We start from the raw sequence: 21,299 nt of genomic DNA, 5'->3' as shown, positions 1-21,299 counted from the left end.
TCTTTGTAACAGCCCTTCACATATGTGCAGACGGTTCTCAGGTCCCCCAGAGATGCCTTTTCTCAAGACTAAACAAGCCCAGGGTTTTTTTAACCTCTCCTCACAAGCCCTTTGCTCATTTTTGTTGCTCTCCTCTGGCCTCTCTCCAATTTGTCCACTTCTTTCCCAAAGTGCGGCACCCAGAACTGGACACAGGGCTCCAGCTGAGGCCTCCCCAGTGCTGAGTAGAGTGGGATAATTACCTTTCATGACTTACATACGCCACTTCTGTTCATACACCCCAGTATATTAGCCTCTTTTCTTTCAGCTGCATCACACTGACTCATATTTAATTTCCAATCCACTATATTCCCTGATTCTCTTCAGGAGTTTTACCACCTAGCCAGTTATTCCCCATTTTGTGGTTGTGCATTTGGTTATTTTTTCCTTCCTAGGTGAAGTATTTTGGCGCTGATCTAAACTGAATTTCATCTTGTTGAATTCAGACCAACTATCCAGTTAATCACAGGTTTCAGAGTAGCAGCCGTGTTAGTCTGTATTCTCAAAAAGAAAAGGAGTACTTGTGGCACCTTAGAGACTAACAAATTTATTAGAGCATAAGCTTTCGTGAGCTACAGCTCACTTCATCGGATGCATTTGGTGGAAAAAACAGAGTAGAGATTTATATACACACACACAGAGAACATGAAACAATGGGTTTATCATACACACTGTAAGGAGAGTGATCACTTAAGATAAGCCATCACCAACAGCAGGGGGGGGAAGGAGGAAAACCTTTCATGGTGACAAGCAGGTAGGCTAATTCCAGCAGTTAACAAGAATATCAGAGGAACAGTGGGGGGTGGGGTGGGGTGGGGGGGAGAAATACCATGGGGAAATAGTTTTACTTTGTGTAATGACTCATCCATTCCCAGTCTCTATTCAAGCCTAAGTTAATTGTATCCAGTTTGCAAATTAATTCCAATTCAGCAGTCTCTCGTTGGAGTCTGTTTTTGAAGCTTTTTTGTTGAAGTATAGCCACTCTTAGGTCTGTGATCGAGTGACCAGAGAGATTGAAGTGTTCTCCAACTGGTTTTTGAATGTTATAATTCTTGACGTCTGATTAATAAATCAAGAATTATAACATTCAAAAACCAGTTGGAGAACACTTCAATCTCTCTGGTCACTCGATCACAGACCTAAGAGTGGCTATACTTCAACAAAAAAGCTTCAAAAACAGACTCCAACGAGAGACTGCTGAATTGGAATTAATTTGCAAACTGGATACAATTAACTTAGGCTTGAATAGAGACTGGGAATGGATGAGTCATTACACAAAGTAAAACTATTTCCCCATGGTATTTCTCCCCCCCACCCCACCCCACCCCCCACTGTTCCTCTGATATTCTTGTTAACTGCTGGAATTAGCCTACCTGCTTGTCACCATGAAAGGTTTTCCTCCTTCCCCCCCCTGCTGTTGGTGATGGCTTATCTTAAGTGATCACTCTCCTTACAGTGTGTATGATAAACCCATTGTTTCATGTTCTCTGTGTGTGTGTATATAAATCTCTACTCTGTTTTTTCCACCAAATGCATCCGATGAAGTGAGCTGTAGCTCACGAAAGCTTATGCTCTAATAAATTTGTTAGTCTCTAAGGTGCCACAAGTACTCCTTTTCTTTTATCCAGTTAATGTTGCCATCCCGCACTCAGACCAGTGAAATATCTGTGCCACACAACAACATTATTATGTACCCTTTATATTGAGAGAGAACAACTAGTGTAATTTGAGGTTTCAGAGTAGCAGCCATGTTAGTCTGTATTCGCAAGAAAGAAAAGGAGTACTTGTGGCACCTTAGAGACTAACAAATTTATTTGAGCATAAGCTTTCGTGAGCTACAGCTCACTTCATCGGATGCAACTTCATCCGATGAAGTGAGCTGCAGCTCACGAAAGCTTATGCTCAAATAAATTTGTTAGTCTCTAAGGTGCCACAAGTACTCCTTTTCTTTTTTTAGTGTAATTTGAGCATTTTTAAATGGTCAGATCCAAGGGTGCTGGAACGGGGAGGGTCAGGGGGCCATGGCCCCATCACTTTTTACCAGCCTTAAGGGTGAGCGATGGGGGAAAGAGGCAGAGAGGAGCAAGTGGAGGCAGAGCCTCGGAGGAAGGGGCTGAGCGAGGGCAGGTCCATGGTTCAGACGTCAGTGGCCCCTCCACTTCTAGGGAGCTTCCGGTGCTCCTGGTCAGATCCCAACCCCTCTAAGCCTATCAGAAATTGGAGACTGTGTCCTTCTACATCTCCAGCAAGGTGGGATGTTTGCAATGGAATCAAAAGCCATGTTGAAACTTCCCTGTTTCCAGGCATCGTTACATACCTGAAACTCAGCCCAGGTCTAGCAAAAGGTTCTCAGAGATTCTTAATTTGAGCCCAGTTTCCAGTGGACCCTGGAGCTAATCAATGGTCTCACATCAAAGCCAGGGGGAGATCATGGTTTTAGTGCAAAACCAGGTGAAACATGGCTCTGTCCAGAGGTGATATGCGGGGGTCACGTGCTCTGCCCCCACCCAGATTTGCTGCTTGGCTTGTACTGAGCATGCTCCCATGGACTGAGCATGCTCCGTAACATCTGCTGAAGCATCTGCCCTCCCACTGCGCCCTCCCCCCCCGTTGTCAGGTATGGGTTATCCCTGGCTCTGTCAAATGTGTTCTCTTGGTTCTTGTGGGGTCAACTCAAAGTGACACGGGAAAGGGTACAAACCCAGGAGCGCAAAACCACCACCAGCTTTGGCACAAGCCCCAGCCAACCCAGCACTGTTGAATCTTATGCATTTCTCCTGCCTGCTCTCAGATTCACCACTGACCTGGATGTAATGCTGAGGCAGCAATCCCTGGACCGGTTCCCCTCTTCTGCCTCCTCACAATGGTGCTTTACAGGGAAACATGTCTTAAGCCACACCCCAAGGGACCCGCAAACAGGTGGAGACTTAGTCCAGGTGGATCTTAACAAGGTGTCAAACAAATTGGGGTTGGAACCTTTGGGGCTATTTTCAAATGGTCACTTACGGCGGGGGCCACCTGTTTGGTACTGGGAGCCCCTTCACTGCCTACCTCAGTGATATGCCAGCTGAGGCTCGGGAGCTGCAAGTGGCTCTTTAATGTGTCTCCTGTGTTTCTTTGCAGCACATGATATTAAAACACGGTGTGATTTAATTATTAACCAGTCTACGTTATTAACCAATCGGGATGTTTTTACTATGTTAGTGACCAATTGTAGTTAATAAAATAATAATACTTAGTCAGTCATTTTGCTGTGAGAATACTATATCTGTAAAACCTAAATATTTCCCTGTCCTGCTACATGACTATATCGTACTATAGTAAATGAAACAATGAATTAATACGACTGCGGCTCTTTTGGGGAATGCTGATCACTAATTTGTCTCCTGAACCACTGAGGTTTGAGTCTCACTGGCCTATGACGTCTACATTAGTGGAAATGTGGCCATTTAACACAATGCCCTTGCACGGGTCATCTGCACTAGGGATGCACTAGGGATTCCACCTAGGATCTCTGGATCGAAAATCATGAGCCTCTAATACCAGAGCTAAAAGAGCCAGCTATGTTAGCACAAAGCCATTGGCAAGTTCAATACCCGCTATATGGCCCGGCCGCATGAGGGAGACAGTGAGTGAGTGAGGGTTGTGTAGCCATGCACATTAGGGCGGGCTTGGAACTGATTTCCTTTGAAAAAAATTGACGACAACTAAATACTCCCCATTGCTTTCATCTCATTTTTTCTATATTTTTTTCCCCGGTTTCCTACTGGAAACTGGGAAACTGAAAAAAAAATGAGTTTTGGGAAATTGAACATTTTTTGCATATTTTTCAGGGGTTTTGTTGCAACCAAAATACTAAAAGAAGTAGGCCACTTGGGCACAATTGTCCGATCTTACTGAAAACTTGGAATCTGAAAATGTTTTTGGCAGAAAAATGACTTTTTTTTTAAAAAAATCCCTTTTTCAGCAACCCCCCCCCCAAAGCTGTCAGAATTTCCAGTAGAAATGTCCATTTTGACAAAGCTGTCTTTACACTGAAAAAAAGAAGGTTTCAAATGAAAAAAACTAACCAGCTGTGATTTAAAAGAAAAAAATATCTCCCTTTCCTTCTTTCCGGGACCCATTAATTGCAACCTCAGAATCGAATGCAGATGAGACAGTCACAGAGCGAATCCAGCCGTCTAGAGCCTCTTTTCTGTCATCCAGATCCAATTCATTTCTAACCCCAGATAATGGGATTTGGGGAGTGTGTATTTCAACTTATCTTAGCGCTGCGGGAGGCTTTGCTTAAGGCTGTCTCCTCTTTGGCTTGATTTCTCTGCTGTGTGTGTTCTTGAATCTTACCCCAGCCAAATAGACTGCAGTTGCCCCAGGCTTCTCCCCTCCCGAAAGGGAAAGAAGGTCATATCCGAGGGGAGTGGGAGAGAAAAGGAGTCAGAGAGAGGGAGAGGGGGGAACAGAGAAGGGAAAAGACCCCATTAAAGTGGTTGGAAGTTCTGCCTTTGATTTCAGTGGAAGTCCACTCTTGATTGATTACATAGAGCTGGACGGATGCACCGCGGAGGTCAAGGCCATTGAGTTGAGTGGGAGAAGGATCAAGTTGATAGGAGCAGGCTATGGTCCCCCAGCGAAGGCTGTGCCAGACAATATACTTGTACTATGGGTGCTGCAGGGGGCTGGAAGGACTAGAGTGCTCTGGTCTAGGGCGGGTAAGAACAGGAGGGAGGTTGGGAGGGGTGCTTGGAGGAGCTCCTGGCACTCTCTGTAGGGAGGGATGGCCCCAAAGGAGACGCTCACCATCTGCTCTGCGGGTCTCTCTTCCCAACAGCCGCCGTCGAGGAGGAGCTGATCCGGCTGGTGAACGGCTCCGTCCCCCACGAGGGGCGGGTGGAGGTGTTCCACGACCGGCACTGGGGGACGGTGTGCGACGACAGCTGGGACAAAAAGGACGGGGACGTGGCCTGCAGGATGCTGGGTTTCCGAGGCGCTGAGGAGGTGTACAGGATGGCCAAGTTTGGGCAAGGTAAGATGGCGAACACCTAGGGTGGTGGCCTCCTCCCCTCAGCTAGAGGCCAGGGGCAGCACTGGACGTGGCTACCAGGCCCTGCCAGTGTGCCTCGCCCTGACCGGCAGCCGCCACCGCTAAGGGGCGTTTGATCTCCACGGTCCATGCAACGCTTGGCTTCTCTACCGAGGCTGCCAGTGACAGCGATAGGTCTGAGCTGTCCAGGACTGTCCTTTGCTCACTGCGCAGAGGCCACAAAATGGCCCAATTTTCAGTCACTCCAGATTCCCAGTGGCAGCCTAAAGGCTTCCTCTCCCCCCATCTCCTGAGCCCTTCAGTCCCGAGGCTACTTTGCTTTGCTATCCCCAAGCTGGGAGGCCATGTGCCATCCAAGATCTTCCAGTCACAGGAGGAAATACACAGAGAAAATAAACCAAACCTGTCTCCAAATAAACCCTGCCGAGCATCGGCGGCTCCCATGCCAGAGAGACAGGGGATGCTCTGGTGGTTTGAACTGTTGTCATTTTGGGTTGGCTCCCGCTGCTTCCCCACCCCAGGCCTTGGGTGTCTGCAAATATTTTGACGTTTGCCTGAAGGATTCTGTGAAAACAGATCCCTGGCTCTTCTCCAGCCCAGCGCTTTCCCCAGTGCTTGCTTTTCTCTCACGCATACCCCCTAACCCTGCCTGGAAAAACTCTGCCCTGGAAAAAGTGCTCTGGGGATTGAACGTCTGAGACATTCCCAGCGCTGAAAGGGCCGGGGGAGGCTGGGTGAAAGCCGACACTGGCTGCTGCTTCCCCTTCTTGCTTCCCAACCTTTGTCCTAGAAACCTCCAGCTCAGCTCTATAGATCATAGATAACATAGATCCTTAGCAGGAATGAGCCACATGTACCCTCCTGTTTAGCGGGTTTTCGCACCTAATAAATCAATAGGTTTTGGAGAGGAAATATTAGTTATCCTGGCACCAGCTCTCAGTGGCCTGCCTTGGCTGGACTGTTCTATAATTGACCAGGTTTTTTGCCGGAGCTCTTGATTGGAGATCAGCCCCCTACGGGACTGATGTGTCGACGTTCAGATGGTCTCTGTGGAGCAAGTCCTCCGTTGTGATGCTGTGGTTCCTTAGGACCCTTTGCAGGAGGGACAGTTGCACTGGGATTTTCAGTGGATCCCAGAGGAGGTGGGTGCCTGCCTCCAATTGAATATCTGTCAGTGCACATGGGCTACCAAACTCCCATAGACGCCTCTGAAAATCACCACCTTCTGCCATAGAGCGGTCAGGCCTAACCACAGAGAGCCTACGGCTCATAGGATGTGGATGTTCTCAGAGCCTTTACCAGACGCAGAGACCCAGCCACAAACCCTGCCCATTTATCTGGAGCAGAAGCAGAATATAGTCAGAAGACAATACTGAAATACTCATGTCTGGATCCATAAACCACTGCTCCAGAGATGCGCAAAACCAGAGGGCAGTTTAATTTTGCAACGCTGTGCCAGTGAATCACAAAACTCAGGCCTGGGGTGGTTTTGAGCCACATCCCGTTTTATCCAACTCTCCCACAGCTCAGGGCAGGGGCCCTTCAGCCGATCAGCTCTGCCCACCCCTGTGAGGCAGGGCAGTGCCATCATCCACATTGGATGGATGGGGAAACTGAGGCACAGAGTGGCTAAATGATTTGCCCAAGGTCACACCAGGAATTGAACCTAGGTTCCCAGCTGATGCCCTAACCAGTGGGCTACCCTTCCTCTCCCACACGCAGTGCTGATGTTCATGCTGCTAGGCATACAAACCCTGTACTCCCACATCCACTCCAAACATGACACCTTCTGCACACTGACAAAAACACTCCCAATACACACATAGCCCATACACACAGTTACCCCCATACCCACCAACACAACCCCATCTACACACAACCCCTGCCACACACATACACAGATTCTGCTCCTAATACCACAAAAATGGAAAGGACAGAGGCAGGACCAAGTGAACCCAGACCACCCCTGGCAGGTGTTTTTCATGCCTCTGCTTAAAAACCACCCAGTCACAGGGATACCACAACCTGCCTATACACACATACTCAAGCAGCATCAGTTTTGATAAACTCAACCCTGTATAGACACAGTTGCCCCTTACACACAGCCCCATAACTTCAGTACACACACACACACAAACACAGGCGTGCAGCTCCAGATCGTGTTGCTTCCTGGCTGGCGCCCCATCTCTTGACCAGTCGATCATGCATCTGGCCTGGCACAGACAAAGGCCATGAAATGGTTTCCACCAGGATCAGTAAACAGCTGGGGCTCGCCCTCTGGCAGACGCAAAGCCCTGCTTTGGAAGGAGCCAGCCCCGCAGCTGTCTCCTGTGTCAGTGTTTAGGCCAGAGTGAGATCTGAGAGCCGGTTAGCTGTGAAGCCCCCCAGCCGAAGTGGGAAATTAGATTTCAGGGAGTGCTTGGGCTTTCAGCCGACACTGGAACAAATGAGGTGAAACAGAGGGGAAGGTACACAGAGAGGCAGCGTTGCCCAATGGGTAGAGCACTGGACTGGACCTCTCAAAACAGGCCGCCTTTCCTGCCTCTGCCACTGGCCTGTTGTGTGACCTTGGGCGAGTTGCTTTCTACTGCGTCTGGTTAGATTGTAAACCATTTAGGGCAAGGCCTGTCCCTCATTTGGGGAGCCGAGTGGGGGGGGGGAGAGGGTTGCAGCACCCAGCACACGGGGCTTTGATCTTAGCTGGAGCCTGCAGGTGCTACTGCTGTAATAATACTGTGAGTTCTGGGTTTGTTTTCCACAGCCTGAGGTCTGGTCCATGGGCTGGATCCAAAGCTTGTTGAAGTCAGTGGAAGTCTTTCCACCAACTTTGGAAGTTGAGGGTTTGACCCACGAAGGGTATCTCCGGCCCCGCTCATTGCTTCCAACCAACCCAGGCCTAAAAGCAGGCACAGTCTGTGCCAAAGGCCCAAAATAAGGAGCACTAAACAATTATCCACTTAGGAAACTGAAAAGTGCCTCTGGATTCCTTCCATCAGTAACTCTCTCCAGTCTCAGACCCATGTCTCTTTATTTGTGAGGGTGTGGCAAATGTTGGTAGAACACAGAAAGTATCCCATACACAAAGACAGTAGAAGATGGCAGGATTTTGCCAACCCCTGTAACACCCTGGGGAGGAGGTAAATAGTATTATTCCCATTTTACAGATAAGAAAGGTATTGACATCTAACTCCCAGTGAAATCAAAACAGCTGGGACCTGTGCAAGGCAACAGAACAAGTCACAGGATGAAAGCACAGGAGCTCCTACCCCCCCCCAAGCAAGCATGCAGGCCATTGGACCTCAATTCATCTTGCTTTTGACATCCTTTTTGCCCCCACCCCTCTCACACCTGCAGCTTCCCCCTAGCAAAGCACCCCAGCCCGTCATCATTTATCAAATCAAGCTGCGGGGAGCTAATCCCGAACATCTGGCAAAACTCACCGTGATTTATTGTGGCACATAGGGAATTTTTCCTCTTGACACGATCGTAAAGCCCCGAAACCCATGCAGAGCGGAAGGACAGCTCACTCGCTAGCCATCTGTTGTTTTAGCCCAGAGGTGACTTTGTGGCCAAAACTAACTCATCTCTCCCATTAATGCCGTCCATTTCCTTTCTTAGAAGGGGTTTTATCAGCTGCCCTTCCCTCTTGGGAGGGAGAATAAAACAATGGCAAAGAAATCGGCAGAAGTTTTCCCTGATCCGTTTTAATAAAAGAACAGTCGCATCATAGCCCCTAATTCTAGGAAATACCCCACTGAGGCCGTCCAAACATTTCGTGTCTTAGCAGGTTTGGCTTGAACAACTGTGTTGTCAGAGACTGTACTTGCCACTTAAAGAGGCAGCGTCCCTCCGCTGAGGTGTCTGAATTGACCTTCCTTGATGTGTGTTTCTCCTCTGTAAAGTGACGATATGGATATGGCATCGAAGGGGCCCGTCTTTCTCGCGTCTCCACATTCCCTGGATCAATCCTGCTCCATTTCCAAGTACAGACCTGTTCACCGCCAGCCCTGCAAACACGGCCCCGGGATCTGTGAGTCAAGCTGGGGTCTGTCCAGCTGGAAAGAGTCCACAGTTAGGACTCAGTTAACAAGTCGCTTGATGATGCATGAGCCCGGAAAGAATGTGGCTCACTCTTCTGCAGGGCCAACGGGAATAAAACAGAGTACAAGCTTAGCACTGAGGGCCTCATTTAGTTGGAGATTGATCCTGCTTTGGGCAGGTGGTTGGACTAGATGATCTCCTGAGGTCCCTTCCAACCTTGATATTCTATGATTCTCTGATTCTGCTACCCTTACTCACTTAGAGTAGTCCCTTAGGGCCTGATCCAAAGTCTGGGAACCTATCAATGGACTTTGGATCGGGCTCTTACTGCCCCTTGCAATCAATGGGATGACTAGCTGGTAAAGTCTGCTCAGCTTGAGTCAGCAGTTCTGACTCTAAACGCACCTGAGGAGCAGATCTGCTGAGTAAGAAGAGAGTCGCTTTTTCTTTTTCTTTTTTTTTTTACAGTCACTTTTCTGAGTAGAAACACACTTTAGCAGGGGAGGTAAATCTACAAGAAAAATAAAGCTAGCAAGAGCCAATCACAACGTGGAAAGACAGCATGGATTCCTGGCAGATGGAGCTGGTCTCCCGGGGAGGTATCCACCAGGAAGCAATGTGCCAGACCGGGCTTTGTGTCTTTCTGTGCCGTCAGGGCGGATCTGGGTCTGACTCTTTAGCAGAGCTGGACGGGCAATGGATTTTCAGTCCCCCAGGAAAGCCGGACATTTTGAAATTTGTTTTTCTTTTGAGTTGGGACAAAAAATCAAAATGTCCAAATTCTTCACAGAGTGGACTATCAGTTTCAGAAACATCAAACCCATTGCATTGTGAGAACACTGAAACAGCATACAATCATATCCAGCGTAACATACACCATAGCAGCTAAAGTTCATATGATACTCTCATATAAAAGTAAAAAAAATAAGACAAACTGACCAAGTCCAAATGAACTTTTTTTCCTGATGGCAGCGAAATGTTTTGACATTATCAAATCAATTCGGTTCGATGGATTCCTCTCCGGGGTGGACGGGAGACAGTCCCAACACCAAGTCCCTGGCACTATCTGCCAAGGAAGAGCCTTTTTAGACTGCTGGGGACTCCAGATGTCGTGGTTCGGGATGTGCCATGGGCTCTGAAGACGCCCCCTTCCTAGACCTCACAGCCCAAGCTCCCACCCAAATTGCAACTTCAAAGCACAATCTCCGCAGCAATTTTTAGCACAGTAGCACGGGCCTTGGTCTGTTGCGCCAGGTTTGGAGGCTCGCTGCCACTTGCTGTGTAGACATTCCCTAGAAGACCAGACCGTCCACCATCTCCATGGTCGTGCCTTCACCACCCCTCCCCTACAGCCAGCACCCCCGTGGCCCAGGCTCACGTGCTGGTTGGACGTGCCAGCTCTAGAGGCTGTCCAGTCTGCGCATAGGACTCCCACTCCTCCAGCTCTAGGAGAAGCTGGGGCCCAGGGCGAGATGGCTCCTTCTCAGTCTCTCCTGTGGGGGTCAAGGGGCATCGCAAACAGAATGACAAACACGGAGGCCTTGCGAGGCAGGTTAGAGCCTCGTGCGAGCCGGTTCCTCCGAGCTGAAGGCTGGGCCAAGAGACAGATGACACTTAAGTTTTTCCAAACGCCCTAACTAAAGCCCAGCGGTCTCCTCTCTGAGAGGACTCCTGCTGGATGACTACAATGTGTACAGACCCTCCTGCCCCACGCCGGACGAAGAGCTTGGCGTGAGCTCAGTGTCTGGCACTCCATGCTGGGGAGCCAGCAATGGCCGCGGGAGCTTCTCCTTCTTGCCAGCACGTGTGGTCGTCTCCGGGAGGCTTCATGACAGGAAATGTCTATTCTTCGGTGCCAGGAGACTGAAGCTAATGCCTCTAGCTGTGTCAGGCTGGTGTAGTCACTGGGTCCAGCCACCAGAGACAGGCACACATGTGCCAAGCCAGCATGGTACATGTGCGCAGGGAAGAATGGTCTATTTATTCCCCTACCTATTTGCCGGTCACTTATTTCACGCTCCCGAGGCTATGCCCACTGCACCGGTGTGCACTTATTATTCTCGTAATTTGACGAGATGGGTCCCAGCAGCAAGGTCTAGGCCCGTGTCTGAACGTCCCCAGCGTTCGTCGGGATGTGGGCATCTGAGGCCTGTCACCGAGAAGCAAATGAGCACAGGTGACACTTGTTCTCCTGCGCTGAAACCAGGCTGGGCGCCAGTGTGGTTTTGATTTCTCTGCTCTGTAATCAGATCCCACCGCACAGTATGGGGCTCATCGCCAGGCTGCCTCTGATACCGTCCAGCCCTGTTCCCAGGGTTGGGGGGCCAAGAGGCCCTGACTCATACAAGCTCAAAGGAACATTTGGGTGTGGGACCCCGCACCCCACCATTCCATTCCACTCAAGAAAGAGATCTTGGAGTCATTGTGGACAGTTCTCTGAAAACATCCACTCACTGTGCAGCGGCCGTCCAAAAAGTGAACAGAATGCTGGAAATTATTAGGAAAGGGAGAGATAAAAAGACAGAAAGCATCATGTTGCCTCTCTATAAATCCATGGTACACCCACAGCTTGAATACTGCGTGCAGATGTGGTCACCCCATCTCAAAAAATGATACTCTGGAATTGGAAAAGGTTCAGAAAAGGGCAACAAAAATGGTGAGGGGTCTGGAACGGCTTCCGTCTGACGAGAGATTAATAAGACTGGGACTTGTCAGGTTGGAAAAGAGATGACTAATGGAGGAGATAATGGAGGTCTATAAAATCCTGACTAGTGTGGAGAAAGTGAATAAGGACGTGTTACTTACTCCTTCTCAGAACACAAGAACTAGGGGCCACCAAATGAAGTTAGCAGGCAGCAGGTTTAAAACAAACAAAAGGAAGTATTTCTTCACACAACGCACAGTCAGCCTGTGGAACTCCTTGCCAGAGGCTGTTGTGAAGGCCAAGACTATAACAGGGTTCCAAAAAGAACTAGATACATTCATGGAGGATAGGGCCATCAATGGCTATAAACCGGGATGGACAGGGATGGTGTCCCTCGCCTCTGTTTGCCAGAAGCTCAGAATCGGCAACAGGGGATGGATCACTTGATGATTCCCTGCTCTGTTCATTCCCTCTGGGGCAATTGGCATTGGGCCACAATTAGAAGACAGGATACTGGACTAGATGGACCTTTGGTCTGACCTAGTATGGCCATTCTTATAATCTTGTTACCAACCAAGGCAGGAGTGTTTAAGCCTGACAAGGGAGAGTCTAGCCTCTCTGGGATTCTCTCTGTTCCCAAAGATGCTGGGGCTCTGAGGAATTCATCCTTCTGGTTTTAATGAGAGATGGGCCATAGGCACAATCTGAACACCTCTGAATTCTGTGGGGAATCAGATCATAGTCAGGTCATCTCTTGAGAACTGGTCAACATAAAACCCTGGATCTGAGTCCCTTATAGCAGAGCTTTGTGTCTTGGCCTCATCAGTAGGTTTACTCTCAGAGTTAGAGAAATTTGAGTTTAAGCACAGTTCCAGTATGGTTTGCATCTTAGAGTTTTACACAGCTCGTAATTGGACTGTGGAACTCACTGCCACTGGATATGTTGTTGAGGCCCAGAGTTGAATGTTGAGCAAGACACAAACAGAAATTGGACATTTAATAGGTTACAGGACTATTCCAAGCTATCCTAGTTAATGCTAGCAAAATTTTGGAAGGGATATAAAACCTCATGCTTCAGAGTTTATGCCAATCTCTATTAGGGATTAGGATGAGATCTTCACAGGGAAAGGTTATTCCACATGTGCCTTCTGCAGGATTTCTTGCTCTTTTTTCAGAAGGTTCTGGTGCCATCACTGTCAGAGACAGGACATGGAACTAGATGGACTCTGGTCTGATCCAATCTGGCAAAGCCGATGTTCCTATGAACTTATGAAATGGAAAGGAGGAAGACATGGTCTTTTTTATTTTATTTTTTTATTTTTATTTTTTGCTTCTTTAGGATGGATGATGAAGGCCAGAAAGGTTTCATTTTTGCCCTTCAAATAAAATAAGAACATGAGAAGAGCCAGACTGGGTCAGATCAAAGGTCCATCTAGCCCAGTGTCCTGTCTTCCAACAGTGGCCAGTTCCAGGTACTTCAGAGGGAATGAACAGAACAGAGCAATTTATTGAGTGATCCATCTCCTGTTGTCCAGACCCAGTTCTGGCAGTCAGAGGCTTAGGGACATCCAGAGCATGGGGTTGCATCTCTGACCATCTTGGTTAATAGTATTAAAGGGGGTTGGATCATTCTACCTGTTCTTTAAATTAGAAATTCAGACCCTGACAGACTCTGTGGATAACTAGAGATCTGGGAGGCTAGTGTGGAAGTGAAAGCTGATTAATTCAGAGGGGAAGTGATTTTTATTCAGACCATTAACAACTCTTTGCTTTTTGCTTGATTTTGTTTAACACCATATGTAGCTCAAACACTACGGAGAAAAGCTCTCTTTGTTAAAGACACGCCAGCCCTACCCTTTTAACTAAAGGCCTAGCTAGCTCCAATTGCACATAGAATCATAGGACTGGAAGGGACCTCGAGAGGTCATCTAGTCCAGTCCCCTGCACTCAACACAGGGCTAAGTATTATCTAGACCATCCCTGTGGCTGTCAGCTAGCCCTCCAACAAACACATTCTGGACATTCCTGATCTTCTTAATTTAAAGAGGAAGCAGGAAAAAGCTTTTGAAAAGGCAGTCCAGGCTCTCTTAGTACATCAGAAAGAAGCAGTGATCTCTCAGAGGTGGCTGCCTGTCAGTGGTGGGTGACACGATCTTCGCAGGCCAGTGCTTTGTGATGCTGCGGCAGGCAAGCTGCTGGGTTTGGAGGTTTAAGCATTATCCCGGAATAAAACCAGGCGGTTACTGGAGGCAGCCTGGCATTGCAGCTAATGTTGCTGTCCCACTGTTTCCTCAGGTATCGGGCGGATCTGGATGGACGACGTCGCCTGCAAAGGCACAGAGGACAGTCTGTTTCAGTGCAGCTTCTCCAGCTGGGGGAAGAGCAACTGTGGCCACGCTGAGGACGCTGGATTGAAATGCCTCAACCAGTGACCTCAAGGACAAGCCACCAGCGAGAAGCCAGATTATCCCACTGGGAGAGGGCTGCGCCGAGAGAGAGGGACACACTGAGAAATGCTGAAGCCACCACCCGTATATCCTTAGCCCAGCCACCTGCTCCAGGGTGACTGAGTGCCTGCCTTTTGCCTCCGGGCTCACTGCCGAGTCTATTGTCTTTTGATCTGCTGTGACTCCTCTCCCGTGTGCCCCACTCTCCCGGGTAATATTAACAATTCCTGTAGCCTTCCCCCTCCTTGCCTTGTCTCTCTCTTGCTCTCGCTTCTAGACCAAAGTTAAGGCTGCAGAGCCAATATCCCTATCCACCCTTTCTCCTTTCTCCAGCCCTGTAATATACATGGAAAAAGAAAAGGAGTACTTGTGGCACCTTAGAGACTAACAAATTTATTTGAGCATAAGCTTTCGTGAGTTACAGCTCACTTCATCAGATGCATTTGGTGGAAAATACAAAAAGCATCCGATGAAGTGAGCTGTAGCTCACGAAAGCTTATGCTCAAATAAATTTGTTAGTCTCTAAGGTGCCACAAGTACTCCTTTTCTTTTTGCGAATACAGACTAACACGGCTGCTACTCTGAAACCTGTAATATACATGGGTACTTTAATAGCAGCTGAGACACATCATCTTGCCGTGGGCTAGTAGGACTGGACTGTGAGACCAGTGCCACGGCTTGCAGAGACTCCAAGGTATATACGACGAGGAGCGATTGCACGTAGGCTGGCCGGAGAAGGACGTATTCTACTGTTTAGCTTTAGCAAGCCAGCGAACCAGCCCCAGCCTATGCATCCTCAAACATTTTATTCAAGAAATAAATATCTTTTTTTATTCTTCTCGAGTTCCCCACATTGCACTACATGGAAAGCAGAAGGCAGATGACTGGGGCCTGCGGGGAGTTGCCAGGCACCAGTCACAAAAGTCGACGCAAGCGAAGCCGTTGCTGAGAGAGATTCCTTACTCATTACACCTGGTGGGTGCAGAGGCTTCATCAGTTTATTTAAGCCCAATAATATCTGACCTTGCTTTTTTTTTTTATAGCTAGTCATGGCCACATATCTAAAGAAACCAGAGTTGCTTCGGCTAAAGGTGTAACTCCATGAGCTGGTTAAGTAGCAAGTGGTGATAAACGCAGTGGTCAGCCACGAGGGGGAGATACACTTTCACACACTAAGCCACTATATTAGGTACCTGGCGTTACGTGCCACAGTACTGCCATTCACCAGCTTGCAACGCAGCTGCCACGCTGCTTTCATCCTTGCCATGTGATCCTGTGCCCGCCCAAAGTGCCACAGCATGGCTGGTCAGTGGCCAGGCAGCCTGGAAACGACCTCATGGACCATTCCATAGTCACTGTGCTGAAAGGAGCTGGCAGCCCAGTAAAAGAACCATGCAGAAAGACACCAAGCCCTTTGTACCGCTCACCTTATTAAAGCCTGGACCGTCTGTCTCAGGTCAGCCTTAGCCAAGGTCTCTGCTCCAGCTGAGTGCAATGTGGTCTCGGCTGATCTCTAGCCTGCATGGTCAGAGGGAACATCCGCTAACTCCAGGGGTATAAGTCTGTCTTTATGGCCATGGCCTCTCTGCTGGGACTGCCACAGGGTGCCTGATTCACCTTCATGTCACGCCTGTGTTTTTGAAATCAGGGCTGTGACTCTGATGAGCAATCGGAGTGAGGCGGGCCCACAGCTAAGTCATGCCCATTGGGAAGGTGGTCTTTGTGGAATGGACACAAGTTCAGTGTGGGAACTGGAGAGACACCAGCCACACTCCTTTCCTGTAGGCCACCAACAACTGCCAACAATTTCTGGTGATAGCTGGCAGAGGACAGATTCAAACCAGCGACCTACAGGTGAAAGGGCTCATGATAAGCTCATGAGATTGCATCTCTATTCCCAGCTGTAGGTGAGTACACACATTGCTTCTTTGCAGTCCCCACTCTCCATCTTCCGGAAAGGGCCTAGCATGCACACAAGAATAAGGACATCACTGACTCTTTGGGGGGACTGCATGGGTCTTGTCTTTACCAGAACAGTGAGCCGGGATCCAATGGTAAGAACAAGTTGACGTACCACATGTGATTAATGTTCTGCAGGGGGCGGTGCATCCGGAATCATCCTGTCTTCTTCCATGTAATTCAATGGCTCTTGTCAGTAGAAGCTACTGATTTTGACCCCGTATCCTTAGGTTCCATCATGATGAGGCTACATATACCACTGGATGCTCTCAGTAACATTCAGAGGAGCCCTTACACATGCACACAGACACATACCACAACAACACACAACCCCCTTCCCTGTTTCACCGCTAGGGGGATGGTTTGTGGTGACCTCTCATGTTAGTTATGTGAAGCTGCTTCACACATCAAAATGTTCCCTAAGAACCGTGCACTATGGAACCAGACATTAATTCACTGAGAGCCTGAGCCAAAGCCACTAAAATCAGTGGAAGACCCTCATTGACTCCAGTAGGCTTTTGGGTCAGGCCTCAAATCTGCCTAGTAATCTAGAGAAATAAAACACGTGGGGCTATTGAGAGACTTAAGACATGGATCCTAAATACAATGATCATAGAGATAGAGAGTTTCAGGCCAGCTGGACCCACCCGATCATCTAGACTGACCTGTCGATCTCACCACCAGTGCCAACCCAGTGGTGACTGGTTCATTATAAAGGTGTGAATTGGATTAACCTTGGCAAGAGGCGAGAAATGAGACATATTCTCGGGTTCTATGAGTGAAATCTTGCTCCCACTGAAGTCGAGAGGAGTTTTGCCATTGAGTACAATGGAGTCCAGATTTCACCCAGGATTCTTAATTGAACACTGAAACTGAGCCCTACAGAAGAAAGACGGGAGAGGAACTAGCACATTCTCCATGCCACACTAGGTCCCATGTTCAGCCTAGTGCGGGGAGATTAAAGTCCCATTTCAGCATCAGTCACCCAGTGGTTTTGCCATGGCAAACATTTCCGTGTAGCAAAGACGTGATTGTACCTCCCAGCATTTGTTTTGGCACTAGTTAAATACAATAGTTCTGTGTCTTGGCTTTCACACCAAACCCTATGGGCCTGTTTTAGCTGATGTACCTTGGTGTCACTCCATGGCGGTCACCAGTTCACATAGATGCTAAAGCCAGACAGGCTCATTCTGACAAGCTAGTTCAGCGGTTTTTAACCTTGGTCCATGGACCCCTGGGGGTCCGCAGACTATGTCTGTGATTTCCAAAGAGGTCCGCACCACCATTCAAAATGAAGAAAGGTTGAAAACCATTGAACTACTAGACTGACCTTTTTTTTTAACCTGTTCAGTTTACCAGAGGGCATGGTGGAGTCTCCATCACAGACAATATTTAAATCAAGACTGGATGTTTTTCTAAAAGCTCTGCTCTAGGAATTATCGTGGGGCAGGTCGCTGGCCTGTGCTATACAGAAGGTCACACTGATCCCTTCTGGCCTTGGAGTCTATGACTCCATGACCTTCTGCAAAACACAGGTCACAGAATTCTACCAGGTAGTTCTTGCACTTCTCAGCAGTTCTGGAAGAGGTAAGACCGAGCTGTTAGAAGGAGACATCCTGTCTTGATTTATGGTATTTTATACCCTCTGAGGATCTGGCTCGACAGTGTTCGCTTTTTTCACAAGGGTGATGAACACTTTTGCTGTAAAGATTGAATGAGCACTCAGCTGTCTTCAGACATTCAAGGGGCCAATTAAATATCTATATGTCGCTATGGTATCTATAGACAGATCCGACCACAGACAAGACTCCGCAGAGCCAGGGCTTGGCGCTCCATCACAACTGAAGTTATGTGTACACATTAAAGGCATCTCAGTGGAAAAGACACTCTGGGAGCCATCAATGCTGGTCCTGATTCTGTGGCTGCACTAGCTGGACACCTCGGTGCTGAAGGAGCAGCAGTGCCAAGAGCTTTTTCCAGCACCAAATTCCAGCCAAAGAAATATCTAATCTGCCATCTTCTCTGCTCTTGATGTGTCAGGGTGTAATTCACCCTTATGCTGAGTGTTTGCAGACAGCCTATGCACCATTGACTGCTCGCTGGGTCCTGAGTGATGCCTGGAGAATGTGCCGACCTGCTAGACTGGGGTGAATTTCATCCCCAGTAAATCCAGAGCTGGTACCAGGTGTTGGCCTATTGGATCCCTGTAAGGCATGGAGAAGGCGGGGAGTTCTACCCAACACAGTAAATAAGGAGGGGCAGGCCGCAGAACAAGGATCAGCTAGCTACAGGTGGACAAAGATAGCAAAAAACAGGATTGGCAAATAGGTTGTAGGGTAAAACAAGGGGCCAGAGAGCAGAGAACCCACTGCTCTGAGAAGGAATCCAGAACTCTGCATACATCAAGCAGGGAGGGAGGCACAGCCCGGGGACTGAAGTTCTCCGTTTGTCCCCAGGAGATCACAGAATCATAGAATATCAGGGTTGGAAGAGACCTCAGGAGGTCATCTAGTCCAACCCCCCTTCTCAAAGCAGGACCAACCCCAACTAAATCATCCCAGCCAGGGCTTTGTCAAGCCTGACCTTAAAAACCTCTAAGGATGGAGATTCCACCACCTCCCTAGGTAACCCATTCCAGTGCTTCACCACCCTCCTAGTGAAATAGTGTTTCCTAATATCCAACCTAGATCTCCCCGACTGCAACTTGAGACCATTGCTCCTTGTTCTGTCATCTGCCACCACTGAGACCAGCCGAGCTCCATCCTCTTTGGAACCCCCCTTCAGGTAGCTGGGATGGTGGGACCCTTTTCCCCATCCTGCTCTGCTAGCAGGCCTCGGTCCTGTTCTTATTTACACTGTCAGGCGATGGGCCAGGGACGGTGCTTGCATCTTTGTCTGCAACATGCCTCCTACATCTGGGATAAGACTCTAATGAGAAGAGATGAGAAACCCTGCCAGGACTGGACTTTTCGCCATCTATGGAAGTTCTCACCTGCTCGGTGTTGTTCCCTGCCCATGCCGAAGCCGATCAGGGCTTGTGCCAAGCCCCCTTTTACTTGTCGTTAATGGTGAGGCAGCCCGGGGAGCATTTGTGCAGTATTTTTAAATGGGGATCACCATGAAGAGCTGCACCACACGTCAGGCAAGGGGCCTGCTAAGTGGTTTCCCTGACTCTGAGGTCACGTCTTCATTGCACAGTTAGCCTGGCCCCTGGTGATCAGCACCTGGCTTAGCCCAGCCTGGGTGTTAGCAGCCACACTGCAAGCCCTACCTGAGCTAGTGTCCTCACTGGCATGCACTCCTCAGTATGTGTCACATGGACTTTGGGAAGGGTGCGTCCTGTAGCTCTTTCTGCTGCAAAAAGCTGAGCTGCTCTATGATTATTCCCAGTGATTGATGGGAGAACTTGTCCGTCCTTCAGGGTACACGCAGGGAATTGTGGGAAGACATCAGAGCACTCACCGCACCAGAGAGGCTAAGTCTGTCTCCTCACTGGAAAGCGGGCAGGCTCCCAGCGGAAGGGAAAGCAGCACCAGGCTCCAACCCACCCGCCCCCTGCCGGGCCAGCAAACCCAGGGTGGAAGCACCAGTGAACCTGCGTGAGAGGCTTTTGCATGCTGATGAGAGCAGGGTTAGGAGCAACACCCGAGTAATAGCTGCAGTGAAGACGGACCCAGACAGTGTAATGCCCCGGCTAGCGATTGTTTCCTGGGCTGATCGATTACTTCTTTTGGCCCTGGGACAAACATTTCCTCTGTTTGTTTCAGGGTAAGGCATATAATCGCCGACATGGCTCTGAAGCACTGGCTGCTCCGTTACACATTCTGCACTGGCGTTACTTCCGCCAAAGGCTCCAGTGGGTGGGTTGTTTTACTTTTCGCTTTGCTTTTCATTCAGCAATTCAGAGAGTTTCACACCAGGTGGGCCCATAGATCATCTAACCTAGCCGCCTATAGATCACAGGCTGGCAAATTTCAGGCGGTGACTCCTGCGTTGAGCCCAATAACTTGTGTTTGACTAAAGCATCTTCCGGAGAGGCAGCCAGTCTGGCTCGGAAGAGATGGAGGATCCATCGTTTCCCTGGGCCAGTTGTTCCAATGGCTGATCACCCTCACTGCCAAACATTTGTGCCTTATTTCTAACGCGAATGTGTCTGACTTCACTTCTGGCTAGGTCTTGGCCTGCCCTTTGCCAAGAGCCTCGAGGCTTGCCTACGCTTGGCCTCCTACCATCGCCGCTGTAGTGCTTCAGCGGAGACACTGTGTTCGCTAACAGGAGGGGTTCTCCGGTCGGTGTTGTAAATCGTGCGAGGTGGGAGCTAGGCCGATGGAAGAATATAGTGTGGTCTATACTGGGGATTGGTTCGGCGTAGCTCCATCTCTTGGGGGTGCAGATTTTTCACACCCCTGCGAGCTGTAGCTATGCCCAGATCAGTTCCCAGTATAAACCAGCCCCATAGAGCCCTCTAATACCTGGTATTTTTTCCTGGTGAAGAGCCTTAAACACTATAATTAGGTCACGCTGCGCTTAGGGCATAATATGCTAAGGGGCAGGGCAGGTAGTCATTCCCTATCCCCAAATTTTAGGCAGCCACAGATTTGTCCCAGCTGCCCTTCCATCATGCTATAGGGGTGGCTGAGCCAAATCTGCTGCCCTAGACGTCTGGGGGTGGGGGGCAGCAGACTGTTTTGAGCAGCCTCTGACACCACCCTCCTCTCCCTGCCGACCAGACAGGAAGCAACAGCCTGGACCGCAGCTGAGCACGGAGCGAGCTGCGTTCCAAGCCTGTCCCGTGCTGGCCATCGGTGATTATGGCACAACTTTGCCCTTCCCCCGACCCCCAAATTTTTCTGAAATGACATCCCCATGCTCAGCCTGCTTGGTGATCAGCGACACATATCACGCGCCTTCCGACTTGCCCTGGCAGGCGGTTTCTTCAGTCCGCAAATCATTTCTGGGGCTCCCCCCTGCACCCTCTCCCGTTTCAAACTGTCTGAGCAACAAGCTGTGACCCAGCAGGCCCCTGGGCTGGGGATATGGTGATTAAATGCTGAGCGTGACTCTTCATGCTGAATGGCAGCAAGTGCCTCAAGCCCGCTCCAGGGCTCTGTGCTGTTCCTGGCTAAGA

At 49.2% G+C, this 21,299-nt stretch overlaps 1 protein-coding gene and 1 long non-coding RNA gene across 3 annotated transcripts in view; both read left to right on the top strand.

Moving 5' to 3' along the window:
* The window catches only part of SCARA5 (scavenger receptor class A member 5), a 127,854-nt gene extending 113,297 nt beyond the window's left edge, over window positions 1-14,557 (top strand). For both annotated transcript variants that reach the window (XM_038396279.2, XM_038396280.2), the window contains exons 8-9: window positions 4,868-5,062; window positions 14,061-14,557. In XM_038396279.2, coding sequence (XP_038252207.1) covers window positions 4,868-5,062; window positions 14,061-14,197 — 332 coding nt within the window. In that variant the 3' untranslated portion in view covers window positions 14,198-14,557. The remainder of the gene's footprint in view (window positions 1-4,867; window positions 5,063-14,060) is intronic.
* LOC122459151 lies at window positions 1,667-2,939 on the top strand. Its single transcript, XR_006279651.1, has 2 exons — window positions 1,667-1,770; window positions 2,008-2,939. It is a non-coding gene; the product is annotated as an uncharacterized LOC122459151 (long non-coding RNA).
* Window positions 14,558-21,299: the final 6,742 nt, after the last annotated feature.

Source organism: Dermochelys coriacea, chromosome 3 (genome assembly GCF_009764565.3).
Source record: "Dermochelys coriacea isolate rDerCor1 chromosome 3, rDerCor1.pri.v4, whole genome shotgun sequence".
NCBI lineage: Eukaryota > Metazoa > Chordata > Testudines > Dermochelyidae > Dermochelys > Dermochelys coriacea.
This window is presented reverse-complemented; position numbering and strand designations above follow the sequence as displayed.